We start from the raw sequence: 14,524 nt of genomic DNA, 5'->3' as shown, positions 1-14,524 counted from the left end.
CTTAATGTGCTCCTGCTTAATCCTTCTCGGGCTCAGCATACCGTCGCTTTGGGAGGACAGCCCAGCGTGGAGCCAAGGTGCCACCTCGCCCTTCAGCGAGAGCATCCTCCCCACATGCACTGGGAGACTCCTGGAGGAAAATCCCCCTGTTGGGAGGGAGCAGCGCAGCAGCTGAGGGACCAGAAGCAGCATGCTGCATCCACACGTGGACCGCTGGCAGCTGGGAAGCTCTGATCTGATGTGCAGATAACCATTCTCAGGGAAAAGCTGCAGGGTTTGGCTCAAAGGGCCCGCTGAGAAACTGCCTTTGATTCTCAACCCACCTACACGGCAGCAGAGGGCACAGGCAGGGCCCCAGAGCCCTGCTGCCATTGAAGCTGCAAGGGAAAACTCCATCCAAAGCAGTTAAAATGAGAGATTTAATTTATAATGCCCCCTTGCGCTCCCCTCCCCACTGCCCCAGGTCAGGCCTGAAGGCTTTGCCCAGCCTGTGGTTTCAGCTGCTCAGTTTCAAAACGCCGAGGTCCCAGACAACGACAACTGAAGGTTTCTGCCAGATTTAATTTTTCAGGCATGAGAAGGTGCCAGACTGAGCCCTAAAATTTGCACAGTCAGATGATGCCAGGGGTGGCAGCAAGGCTCCCTGCTCTGTGAGAACAACTTGAACAACAGTATTCCCTGCACCCCAGTCTGGAGAGAAGCACAAGCACACACCTTTCTCTAAAAGCACAAACAAGTACTCCCTCCTCCAAAACAGCACCAAATTTTGATAACAAATCATCACCAGCAGCTCTTTTTGGAGGCCAAAGCCTACACACACATTGAGCCAGTTACACAATTATTCTGGATTTTCAGGAAAAGGGGAATTAATGTTCGAACACATGGAGTGGCAACAGAGAGACAAAAAGCCCTGCCCATGCGAGCACCCAGGGACCGTGCCAGAGGAACAAGTGCTTGCACTAACTGCAAAGTGATGACTCTATTTCTACAGATTCCTCAGCTGTTGCTTTGAACTCTTCCACTGAAAAGCTGTGTTTTGACAGCACACCAGATAAAAAAGGGGGGAAAAAAAAGTAACTCTGAAGTGTATGTGAAAATACACACACAAAAATATATAAATCAAACCATTTTCTTCTGCCACTGTGAAAGCATCACATTAAATGTCATCAAAACAGTAAATTCCAGAGCAATTTGTTTGTGCACATGTTAGCAGCTCTTAAATCTAATACATGCATGGTTGTAACACACACGTTCCCCTCACAATCTTCTCAACAGTTGTGACGGATCCAGAGCACATCAAAAGCGGAGCCCAAAGGGGCTGGGCTTACCCAGAAGCTTGTTTCTAGCACTGAGGTGAAGACTAAACCACACCAGTCTCACAAAAGGAAGGCACCAATGGAAGGGCAAGGTGTGACAACACAGACACCTCCAGAAAGCCACATTTTCTGCCACGAATATTCCAAGCTCAGTTTGCAAAAAAGGTTAATTTTGCATTCAAATGGGCAGTTACACATCCAACTGACCATTTGTGCAAGGAATCACACGTGCAATTACCCAACTGCATAATTGCGTGGGCCTAATTTTGAAATTGGGTCTTACGTTTTCTGTTGAACACAAATGCTCTATTTAATAAACAGATATTGAGTAGTTTTGAAGCCCAGTCATCCAGACCTACTGACTCTAAACCAAATATTGAAAAAAGATGCAGAAATGTGTATTTACCCCAAAAAAAAGAGCACCATGTAACCCTGGCATAATGAAGTACATGGCCACCAAACTGAGCCACAAGTTTCTTTTCTAGAAACTTCTAGTCCTTTAAATTGCAGCTGAAAGCCAAATATCTGTACAAACATGCCAGGTATCTTGATCAGAAGCACCGGAAAGTTCCTTATTGTAATTCTTTCAGTGAAAGACTTCTGGGGCTTTCTTGCTACTCAGGATGTATTCTAGGGAGGAAAATCAAAGCACAAGCACAATAAAAAGAAACCTATTCTTAGCAAGCTGGTCAGCAGCTCATGAGTACAGTTTCATCACACAAATCCTGAAGGGAAGGCAAAATCCAGCTTTGAATTATGAGGTAGTGCAGGGTTTTCTGCACACGATCCAAGCAGCTGATGTCCCAGGCCTCTGAGCATTGCTGACCTCTAGGGAGAGGTTTTTATCTAAATTTAATCACCCTCAACTATTTCTAGCCAATCATAAGGAGTATTTTTCTTTTATGGAATAATCCTAAATACCGTCAATTTTCCAGTGCATGTCAACCACAAGTCTGTATTTTACATGTCAAGCAAAAGCTCTTTAAGATTAGCTGTCAGAGCCTGTGAGTTTTGGTCAAATATCAATTTTCTGTGTGGATGATGCATTAAATTTAAGATGCTTGTTGCTACTGGGGGCAAAGCAATATAGCAATTACCAAGCTATTTCTGACTTGCAAATCCATAAGTAATCATATTGCTGGAAACCCAAACTTGGTGGGAAAGAAACTACGTAGAGTGTTAAAAACAAAGAGTGTCACTGGAGTAGTCACTGCCACCTCCTCAGGATGTGTGCCAGCAGGGAGACCTGAGATCACAGTCCCTGAGCCACAGACACTTGCAGAGATCCAGGGAAAAGCAATTCCAATGTCCTTTAGAGACCCAGGGAAATGCAATTCCAATGTCCTTTAGAGACCCAGGGAAATGCAACTCCAATGTCCTTTAGAGACCCGGGGAAAAGCAACTCCAATTCCCTTTAGAGACCCGGGGAAAAGCGACTCCAATTCCCTTTAGAGACCCGGGGAAAAGCGACTCCAATTCCCTTTAGAGACCCGGGAAAAAGCGACTCCAATTCCCTTTAGAGACCCGGGAAAAAGCGACTCCAATTCCCTTTAGAGACCTGGGAAAAAGCGACTCCAATTCCCTTTAGAGACCCGGGAAAAAGCGACTCTAATTCCCTTTAGAGACCCGGGAAAAAGCGACTCCAATTCCCTTTAGAGACCCAGGGAAAAGCGACTCCAATTCCCTTTAGAGACCCAGGGAAAAGCGACTCTAATTCCCTCAGAGACCCAGGGAAAAGCGACTCTAATTCCCTCAGAGACCCAGGGAAAAGCAACTCCAATTCCCTCAGGCCTGCATTTCATCCACCACAACTCTACACAGGCCACGGAGGATGTGAGGTGGCCTTTGCTCCTCTCTGCCCTTCCCAGAAACTTCAGAATCTGCACTGACAGCTTTCTTTATTCCATCTCCACACGATGCTAAAGCCCTGTGCTGCATGGCACCCAGATATACCCTCCTTAATATTACCAAGCCACGCTTGTGTGATCCAAGAAATGATGTTGTTGTAGCACCTCATTCTGATGGCTCCCGAGGAAAGCTTTATTTGACATGCCAGAATAAGCCTCAGACTGTGCCACCAAATAAACAGGGGGTTTATTCCAGATATTCCTAGAAAAACAGGCGTGCTGCAGTTCATAGTAGTTCTTGGGGAATTTAATCAATTGCTGGTTTAGGGAGCACATCTAAGATGAGATTTGGTGATCAAGAGTCAGCAGGGACCCCAAGAAAGCCTGGCACTTTGGCTCACATCAGCACTACCCAAATCAAGGAGCAACGAGCCAGGTGGCAGTGCATCCCTCCTCCTCGCTGGCATCACTCCAGTGCTCATCCTCCACCAGCCTGCAGCAGCCCTGCCTCATAAAACACAAATACCAAAGGAAACACCAGTATTAAAGCTCAGGACAAACAATGAAAACCTGCCACCGGCCCCAAAAGGAGACACAAACAAATCTAAACCCAACAGGGGCTACCCAACACAAGGACCCGGTCACCAGCAAGCCCAAAAAGATGGGACTCCCAAACACCGATGTCAGGAATGTACCAGGAGTTGATGTCATTTTGTCACATCACTGAAAAACCAGTCAAACTAGATCCAAAAAAAAAAAAAATAAAAAACCAAAAGGAAGCAAGTGTCACAGCAATTCTCACACAGCCTGGAACAATTTGGACACTTCTAATGCAGGAAAAGCCCAAGGTACAGAGTGCTGGAGCAGAAGGTTTACGCCCACAAGGCCAGGATCCATCTGGGACAGACAGGACCTACAGAAATCACACACACTCTGCAGTCTTTATTTGGAAAAAGCCACTATTTGCCATGTTTTGTCTCATTTCCATGGGCTTTCAGCAAGAGTGGGATTATTCAAATTGACAGCAACAGTCTGGCAAGATTGTTTTCCAGTATCAAAGGACACCTACCCAGTAATTGCTGTACTGTAGCATGAGGCAAAGCCCACGTATTTTAATGCCTTAACCACACGGCATGGCAGCAATCAGACCAAAGCTATTTAGTCTTACTGAAACCACGTTTCCATCGCCAATTTCACCAGGAATACTTGCAAGGCGTTGCAAAACCACGATTCAACCAGCCCCAGTAAAAAATACTACAAAGGATTTGGAAGATATGGCTTATAAAAACAATCACTGGAATTTTTCCTCTATCTCTTAAGCTACATCAGTTTTGACTTTTCTCTGCATGCAGAGCAGCCAAAGATGGTTTTTTTCTTCTTTTTGTGAAGACTGGGATTCTCACAATCCAAGATCCTGGGATTAAAATTAAGAAGAAGAAAATTGCAGCAAATAACGCTGTGTGAATCTGTTAGCTTTTTTCCTTCTGTTTTTGGAGGATTAGCATTCTCTTCCTATCCCCAATCCTTGGTTACCACAGGGAGGTAAAAGCTTCTTAAATAATCTTTTATCAGCAATTTTATTAAAGGTTCAAGCTAAACACCAGTACCCTCGGACAGCCAGAAGCATTCAGCACAGACCTGATTTTGTTTCCTTTCTGAGAAGCTGGACCAAGCCAGGGAAAATGTGAAGCATCACTACAGTTGTTGGCTGCTCCAGAAAGGAGCCCCCACCTGTGCTGCAGGCACCACGTCCCACAGCAGCTGCTTGTTATGTCGTGATACAATCAAGGTCCACAGTGCCACCAGAAGCAACTAGAAACAAACCCAGCCCAGGACTTCAGTGTGTTATGCAGCACAAGGGTGACATAAACGCTGTTCAAGTTATCACCACTATTTATAGGCGCTAATAATTCCACATTTTTCTCATGTGATCTTCCCCACACAGAGTGCAGCCCCAGGTGACACCAGGGCTGCGCAGCTGCGTGAGCTGGCAGCAGTTTGAGACATGCTGCACGAGAGGACCCAAGCAGGCATGATGTCAAAAGTCCAGGGGACAAAGAAATACTCCATGCTCAGAAATCCAGGGAGAAGCTCACAATGCTGGCACAGAAGTCCTCCTGTGGCTAAAGGAACGGACAGAGGAAGAGGGAAGAGTGACTTTATATTTGTTTTGAAAATTTCCATTTTCCCTCAATGGGCTATTAATTCCCTTGTTCCCCTGAGCTAAGCTGGCTCAGGGAGGGACACCTCCCAGCTGCCACCACCAAAGCCCCCCATGGAACGGGGTCCCCACACACTTCACCAGGTGTGAGTCAGCTCGTGGAAGAAGTGAAACAGCAGGGATGGAACCTCAATTTTCCAAACATAATGAGCTGCACACCACTGTGTTTGCATATCGGTTTCTGCCGTCCACAGTGTGCTAATTCAGGCAGCAGCCACTGAGGTACATGAGGACGGCTTTCAAATCAAACAGCTACGTGCATTATTTTTGCCTCCGTCCTACACAATTCCGTGGCTTTTTCCATACGCTCCAATGCATATGTCCTCTGAGCATTATTAATAGCTACTGAAGAATATTATCTGCCTACCAATCACTTCAGCTTCCTACTTAATGGCAAGTACATTTTTAGAGCATCAAATATATCAACAGGGACAATGGTTGCTAAATTTGAAGTCAACAACAACTGGAAAATGTTAGCTACTTCACTGGTATTTTTACATGCTTGCAGAACTATCTCTTGAAATAAATGAGCCTTTTTTTATCCTTTCAAAGAGATAATAAAATAATACTGAATTCTAAATACCGTCACATATCCTCAGCAAACAGCAATTCAGATTTAGATAAATACATTTCTACTGCCAAAGATAATGAGCAAAAATATCTACAATTCAACTTTGCATAGTGGATTGGGTGACAAAAAGACCACCTTAAAACGACAGCTGGCTGGCACAATGAGCGCACACCGATGAACACCCACCAGAACAGGGACAGTCTTGGAAAGGGGTTAAAGCAAAAATAATTCTTAGGAACAAACGCTTATCGTTGCATCTGGCTGCGACATTAACCTTAAAAGACTACTAAAATATTCCATTAGCATACTAACCACGGTACATAAAGTTTTATGTTGAAAATGTTCAATATTTCAACGTAATTTCAATTAATGAAAATCGAACATTGGGATATGTATCAAGTGTAATGGTTTTTCTTCCCGTGCGTGCACCAAAGCAGCTCCCACCACGGGAGCAGTGTCCACAGGAAAAGGTCCCAGCAGCTCACAGCCTTCAAATGAGCCAAACTCTGCCACAAATCTCTTCCCTGCACATTCAGCTCTGCACACCAAGGTTATTTAAGCATGTGCTGAAATGCAAAGCGTGCAAGCACCCCTGCAATGTCTGCTCAGGGACCTCAGCAAGCAGCAGCCACCCAGAGGTGCCTGCCCCACAGGAAAGGCTTTCCTGGGAAAACAGGAGACAAAGGGATGGAAGCACCATTTGGGGAGTCTCAGTGGAGCAGGAGGAGCCAAGCCACAGCTGAAGTCAGTAAGACAGGCATAGGTTTCAGAGCTTTGTCCAGTGTATCATCACCAACCCGGGACACACAAGTGTCCTGCTCTTGCAGCAATGCTACAGCCAAGGCTGTGTCACTGTTTCACAGTTTTCCAACTTTTCCGTAACTCAGTTTTGTTCAGAATGGGTTTTTGGTTTTGTTTTTTTTTTTCCTTACAGCATGCAAGCTTTTTTATTCAACCTCCCTCTGGCATGACCCACTTCCTACATGAATCACAGTCGGGAGGGGTGAGAAAAAGAGAGAGGTCAGGTATCACAACTCTATTTAATAGACATTTATTAGGCAGTTTAGTCAAGCAGCTGCAGGCAAGGGGTCACATCATGCCCTTGCAGTGCCACAGTAGCCTCTCCACATGAATTTAAAGCCCGGCAGCCTGTCCCACAGCCCAGCTTCCTCAGGGAACACAGCCTAGCAGGGAGAGATCTGCTGGCCACGGGGCAGCTCAGACCCTGCTACCACAGCCAGAGCTGCTCTGAGCTCGGGCTGGTCCCCAGTGGGATTTTGGAGGATTTCTGCAAGCTCTGTATTTCTGTAAGCTCAACAGCAGCTGGTGATGAGACACAGGAGGGTGTCACCATGTGACAAGAGCCCACGTTGCACTGCTGACTTATTAGGAGATTAAGAAAGATCAAGTTATAAATGCCCATTCGGTGATTGTACTTGGAGCAGCACAGACACTGGGAGAGAAAGGAGCTCAGCATAACACGAGTATAATCTTAGAAGTCACTAAAAAGGACTTGTCAGGAACACTATACAATGACTGATCCTTTTTTTATAGTTCAAAAAGAACTGTATCTGCTAAAAGTTGGAGGCTTACTTTGCCTTTTATTTACTTGATTTTCCTACCCTCCTCCTTTGTCAGGAGCTAGAGTTTATAGGATTCAGGCATGAAAACAAAAAAAGCAGTTACCACCAGAAAAGAAAAATATTTTTTGATACTCTTACAGTGTGAATTTCTGTTCCTCATATATATTTCTATTCTTGGTATTCAGCACAAGCTTATGGTGTGACCAGTATGTGCTCCTGCAGTTTGAATAATTGACTTTGCTGCCCAAACACCAGCCAGCATCAGACCCTCACAAACCACTGATGCACGAGCAAATATTCATCTGCCCTGGACTTTGCACACCCTTTATGCAAAGTGGGAAGAAGGACAAGTTTCTCTGGCAGGCTGGGAGAAAAAAAAAAGAGAGAAAATAAGGAGATATATATAGCAGCAGCTGTTCAAAGACTTCAGGAGGCTTGGCATGTGCCCATGTGCCCAGCAGAGGTAGCGGACAGCAGAAATGAGACCATTTATCACGTGGACACACAGCTCATCACAGGGGAGCTGCCAACGAGCACGCCTGAAAGTGCTCCTCCAAAACAAGAAGTCGCTAAACAAACATTAACTAAAGTTGCTGAAATGATGAATCTTTCTGGCAGATTGCAGCACTCCCATGGGATAATTCAGCTTTGGCTACGTGGGCACACATAAAATCCACCGGCAGCCTGCACTTGTTTGCAAAAGCAAAACCTTCAAGTCAGTGAAAATCAGAGCCTGTTGCACAACCCGAGGACTTGGCAGCACACAAGTGATTCACGGGAAGCAGCCCAGCTGCACTCACCTCATCGTGCTCGTGCCCCAGTAAAAATCAAATCCCACAAGCAAGCCCTCTCTCCTTTCCCAGCAAAATTGCCTCAGTGCATTGAGAGCGTGTAGAGCCCACAAGGGCAGACCTGGCTTAGCTGTTTCCACGGAGCTGCCATCACTTGCCTTTGTTTTAAGAGCGTAAATGCCTGGTTGCACAGCACTGAACCCCAAGCTGCACAGGCAGGACACAGAGTTCCTAATGGAGCCATCCTGTTGCCTCAAACCAACTACCACACACTAGCTCACCCTTACTGTCCTAAGGAAATCAGGAGAGGGGTTGTTGCCATGCAAAAAAACCAAAAAAACCCCAAAAAAACAAACAAACAAAAAAACACAACCAAAAAAACCACAGAAAAAAGAAATAAAACCTGTGGGCTGAATCATCTTTTTGAGCAAGTACACCTACTGCAGGAGGACCAGCTGATCTGAATGACCACGTATCTTCTATTTTCTTTCCTAGTTTATCATAACAGTTCCTACACTATTAGGACCAAGCACTTTATTCCCAGTTTGAACTCATTCACCTTCAGCACCCAGTCACCTGTCTGGTACTGCCTTATTGTTTACCTTAACGAGTCCTCAGAACAAATCACCTGAGCTCCACTGGTTGCTCACATGAAACACTTCAGTGTTTGGGTCACTCGCCCAGCGTGCTCTTCCACCTCCCCTGTCACACGTGCAGGGGCACAAGAGGTGGGGACAGGGCTCCAGGGACGGCTGATTCTCCTCTAGCCACCTGAAAAGCTGCTCCTCGGCCTGGGAAAGGGGTGTGGAGGAGGAGCAGAGCCTGGGAAATCACAGCCCCAGCTCCGGGCGGTTCGTCCTCATGCCGGGAGCTCCTGGGGGCTGCTGCCACCTAGAGATGCTCACAGAGGCAGGCTGCGGGCTGGCCACCCCGTGTGTGCCCCACCACCACTGCCCAGGAGATGCTCAGCACCCGCCCCAGCAGCCCCCGGCCGTGGTCGGTGACTCACGGAAAGGTGTTTCTCAGAAAAGCCTTTGGAAGATGGTGCACGCTCTGGATCGCAGGCTGTGCTTCCAGATACAGGGCGAGCCAACGCGCTGTGCTTGGCTTAAATTTATTGTAAAAGCAAAACAACAGAAAGAAACCGACCAAACTGAAATCCCCTGAAAACCAGGGTAAAATCATTTAATTCCATTAAGGTGTGTGGCCAATGCCCTGCTAGAAAACCGAAGGCACGTTTCAGAACAACTTGGCATTACGGTCAGGAGTGCAATGCAGCACTTGGGGCTCAGCCAGGAGCACCCACAGGGTGCTGGGCCCTTTGCTGCCGTGGACCAAACGTGCCTTTCTCTGCCACCCATCCCACCTCACTACAGTGCAGGCTCAGGAGAAAAGCTTCCCCCTTCACGAGCTGCTGCTGCCAAGCCTCATTTGCCTTACTCATAAGGCACGTATTTCAGGTCCTTATTATTACTGTTTTCATGTTAATTACCAGCACAGCTCCTAGTGCCAAATTCCATACACATAAACATCAATTACCACCTCCTTCTTTAAAAGCGAAGCCACAGCTCAGCCACCGGGGCACTCCGCAGCGCCGGCCTCGGCAGGGCAGGCGCAGGCACGGCGCGGTGCCAGCCTCCCCTGCCCTGCAGCAGGGCTGTGCTCCCAGGGGACACGCAGGGACAGCAGCAGGCTGCCCTGGCCGGCGTGCAGAGATGTCCCCAGAGACACCCGAAGGGCTCTGTGGCACGGGAGGGACACCCAGGAGCAAAAAGGCCCCGTGCAGGGGCCAGGCCCTCTGACGGCAGTGACAGCCTACAAGTCCCAGTCAATATTTATCGTGCCTCTGCAAAGGCACTCAGGGCTCAGCCTAATTTTAACCATCAAATAGACACCGTGGCGGAATAAGCGGGAGAGGTGCCAAGGAGGGCTGAGCAAAGGAGAGGAGCTGCATCTCTCCAAAGGCGTGTGGCATGTCCCATCTGACACGGCCCGGAGAGGAGCAAAGGCATGAAATTAAAGACTGCCCATACATCAGCCTGAACACGCTTCTCACTGAGAAATTAAAAAAAAAAAAAAAAAAAAAGGCAAGAAAAAAAAAAGAGGAAATTAAAAAAACCCTGCAAAAATATTTGAGGTACAATTACTCTCAGAACAGCTGACTACTTCAAACAGGACTAAGTTAATTTGGCTGTAATTATTTAACAACTCACCAACCCCACATATCAGAAAATGGAGTTAATTTATCAGCTATTTTCAAGCAGAACAAAGACTCGCCAGCTTCCAGGTAACAGCCCAAGCTGTTTTGGCTCACGTGACCCCGACTGAGCTGTGCACTGCAAACATTTATATGCCCAAGCACGGAGACAGAAGAAATCAGAAAACCCCAACGTGTTTACATATTTACATCTTAACCAGCACACACGGGGGAATGAAATCAAAAGTTTGGCCAACTGCTTGCTTGCACGAGCGACGGCATCCCCATCTCGCTCAGTGCACCGAAAATGAGGGCGGCAGCCAGAGCCCCATCCTATTGCCCCCCAAAATCAAGAGAGCCCAAATTCGGGGGTGGGGGGGTCCTAAATACTTGCAAATCATGGCTCCCTGTCCAGCCTGCCTTGCTATTCCAGCAAGCACCAAGTAGCAAGACTCAATGGTTACTAGCGGCGCCTAAAGCCCTCCAAATAGGAAATGCCAGTCCAACCCTTCTATTTTAATAAACGGATTTTCTGTTTCGCACAGTGCAGAGGCTTTCCAGCAGCACAGATCCAGGAGGCTTCCCCAGAGACGGCAGCAAGGCAGGCGAGCAACCCTGGACCGATGCTTTTTTATTTTCACAGGGGTATGTATAAATCCGGCAATGGAGAGTGTCTTTGTGATTGTCCACGGCAACAGCCCAGTCCGAGCGGTGGGAAAGATTGCTGGAGAGCACGGAAGCATCCCAGTGGGACGGCTGCTGCCCAAAACCGGGGCAGGCTACGGAAAAGTGCGAGACAGAAAAGTATCAAGTGAGGCGAACAGTCAGGCTGCGTGTAAGCAGGGAGGCAGGCAAAAAGGTACAGTGAAGCAGCGCCTGTGAAACAAGGAGTGCCATTCTTCTTCAGCGGGGATTTACCGATTCAAACCGCAGGAAGGGGATATAGAAAAGAAGGCAGCAGCCCGGCATTTCACCCCTCCCGATTTCGAGGGTTAGGAAACAATCACAGAGCGAAAAAGTAAACTGTGCCCCAGGATCAAAAACCGCCTTCAAAGCCCAACCAGGCAGGGAAAGCCAGGACACGCTCCTTTCGCTTCCCACCAAACGTAGCCTTCCTTCTCTCTGTTACATAAAGCCCCAAAATATAAACTAAATTGCGAGAACGAGGAGCTGTTGCACCAATACCGCCCAAACAGCATACATTTTGTATCACCGGGGAGGGAAGGGAGAGGAGGAAAAAAAAAAAAAAAAAGCGAAGTTACAAAGACTGAAGAAATTTCCTTTTAATGTTTTATTCACAGCAAAGGGGCGATGCAGCGGGGGGCGATCCCAGTGCCCACCCCGGGCGGCCGAGCCGGCACAGCTCGCACTACGGCGGCAGAAAGCGCTGCTCGGATGCCAACAGGAAAACAAAAATCCAAGCCAACGCCGCGAGTTTCCTTCAGAAAGTTAAACACTCCGGGCAGACCCTGCCGGAGGAAAAAGCGCCTTTTCCAGCGTTAACTTCCAAGCCGCCCGCGAACACCTCGGCCCGGGCTGACGCGGCGGGACCGGGCGCGCACACGAACGCACAGGTGCACGGGGCACCGCCGCGTCCGCCCGCCCGCCGCGATGGAAGTTCGGCAGCGCGGCCCCGTCGGGGCGGCAGCGGCACCTGCGGGGACACGCACGGCGCCCGGCGAGGCACGGGCGGCCGCGGGGCCGGGCGGGGACAGCCGGCGGGGACACGGAGCGCTGCTGCGCGGCCGATCCGCCGCCGCCGGCTCCGCTCCGCTTCCCGCGGGGGGCTGTCGCCCTCTGGCCGCCGCCGCTCCGCGGGACCCGCGCGAACTCCCGCACCCCGCGCCGGGCACCGGGACGCGGAGAAGTTGTCGAGAACCCGCCGCTCCCGACGGACCCGGCCGCTCACTCACCTGCCTGCGCCGCCGCGGCGGCCCGCGGGGCCCCGGCCGCCGCCGCCAGCACGCAGCAGCTCCACCACAGCAGCCCCCCGGCCGCCGCCGGCATCGCGCCGCCGCCGCCGCTGCCTCAGCGCCGCCGCTGCCTGGCCGCCGCCATCCCCCGCGCAGCCTCCGCGCTGCCGCCGCCGGCTCCCAAAAGTTGCCGCCGCCGAGCCGCCGCCCCCAGCGCCGCCCCTCCGCGGGCGCGCCGCGGCGCCGACGGGGCGGCCGCGCCGCTGCCGGGCCGCGGGGCGCTGCGCCGCCAGCACGCGCGGGAGCGGAGCGGCGGGAGCGCGGCGAGGAAGACGAGGAGGAGGAGGAGGAGGAGGAGGAAGGAGCGAGCGGGGTGAGGGAGGAGGAGCGGCGGGACGGAGCGAGGGGGCGGGCGGGGGCCGGCGCCGCCCGGGACCGCCCCGCGCGCGCCCCCCCCCACTCCCCTCACGGACGTTCCGCACCTGCGGAGCCGCGCGCGCGCGCCCGCCGGCGTGCGCGAGCCGTTCCCGCCCTTTCCCGCCCAGCCCGAGGGGCAGGTGCGCGCCCCCGCCTGAGGGCCTGAGGGGCGGCCGCGGGATGGCCGGCCGGAGCGGGCCCCGAGGGAGCCCCGCCGCCCCGGGAGGGGACACCGGGAGCGGCCGTGCCTCGGGGGGCGCGGGGACACCTCCCGACACCGCCCCCCGGCACAGCAGCGGCCACAGGGCGGGCTGAGCCCGTCCCGGCGGCGGCCGCAGCCCAAGAGCATCGTGGGCAGCGTAAAGTGCGCCCGGGCTGCTCTCCGCTGTGGGAACCACCCCCTCCATGCACCTGATCCGGACGAGGACATGGCATAGCACCCTCCTCCCTGCGTTCTGCCCCAAAACACCCGCTTCCGTGAATGCTCATAGCCCCTCACGCAAAGACGAGCACCCCACCTGCACTCTCAGCACCGCGGGACTGGTAAAGGGCTTCCCAGCGCTCAGCCGAGGACGATTTAGGGTGGAAGGGCTGGAAAGGAGGGAGAGAGGTTTTAAGGGCCACAGGGCAGGCTGGCGGCAGCTTGGAGATCGCTCTCAGTGTGGTGGTGGGTGGACTTGGCACTTGCCACATTTTCCAGCCTGCCTGCAGCTCTGTGGGGCACAGAGGTGTACTGGCATCTCCCACCTACGCGCCTCCCGTCTCGATGTCCCCTGCCAGCCTGGTGGCACCTCCTCGATGATTGCAGGTGGGGACAGCTGCAGGGCCAGGGTCCTGCAAGCATCAGCCCAGCATCCCCGTGACTACCACCCACCCCAGCACAAGGGTGAAATGCTGACACGGATGTCCTCCCTAACAGGTCCAGGGGACCAGCACCTCATCAAGACTTGTCTCGGCAAGACAGCCACTGAAAATCTCAACATCTCATCGCAGGTGGGAGACAGCAGCTGCCATTTACCACTCTTGGTTGGCAGCCTCAGTCATAACTGAACTCTGCAGGTGCACAAGAGAAGAGCACCTTCAGTTCTTCAGCTCATGTCCCCAAAATGTGTGCCCTAGGTTTTAAAGCCTGCTCACGCTGATCAAGCCCTTCTGGATCTGATCAACCTGAAGGAACTCTCCTTATGCCTTTCCAGCTGGTCTGTGCAATACTTCTTGGAGTGGCTTCCCAGTGATGCTAACAGCTTTCCCTGGCACCCCCAAGCAGATGAGGTGGGAGACCACAGCAGCAAGTGCCTTCCCTCCAACCAGCTCCAATGGAATGGTTTTCCCACAGGAATTAACCTCAGAGGAATAACCCCAGTCGCTCCAGCCAAACTGCCTCCTTTCCAGAGAAGCCAAAGGCTTGCATGCCTTTAAAAAAAAATTTAAAAAAAAAATAAAAAATAAAAAAAAATCCCCAAATCAAGATAGTATTTCAAGTCAGATTATGGCTCTCCCCAAAGAGCTGCAAGTTGAGCTGGAATGACTTAGCCAGGCTTTGCAGAAAGGAGGCTGTAAAGAGAGAAGTGTCATTGCCCTCGGTGCTGCATCCTTCTGCCAACATCGGCGGTGGCAAAGGGGCACTTCACTGGCAGGGGGAAGAAAAGGCAGCCGAGCCCTGACACG

General features: G+C 51.0%; 1 protein-coding gene across 1 annotated transcript in view; it reads right to left on the bottom strand.

Moving 5' to 3' along the window:
- The window catches only part of ERBB4 (erb-b2 receptor tyrosine kinase 4), a 528,150-nt gene extending 515,449 nt beyond the window's left edge, over positions 1 to 12,701 (bottom strand). The window contains exon 1 of the mRNA XM_063400120.1: positions 12,440 to 12,701. Within this exon, the coding sequence (XP_063256190.1) occupies positions 12,440 to 12,533 (94 nt within the window). The 5' untranslated portion in view covers positions 12,534 to 12,701. The remainder of the gene's footprint in view (positions 1 to 12,439) is intronic.
- Positions 12,702 to 14,524: the final 1,823 nt, after the last annotated feature.

The sequence above is a fragment of the Prinia subflava genome, chromosome 6 (genome assembly GCF_021018805.1).
Source record: "Prinia subflava isolate CZ2003 ecotype Zambia chromosome 6, Cam_Psub_1.2, whole genome shotgun sequence".
NCBI lineage: Eukaryota > Metazoa > Chordata > Aves > Passeriformes > Cisticolidae > Prinia > Prinia subflava.
The sequence above is the reverse complement of the archived record's forward strand: the minus strand, read 5'-3'. Positions and strand labels throughout refer to the sequence as shown.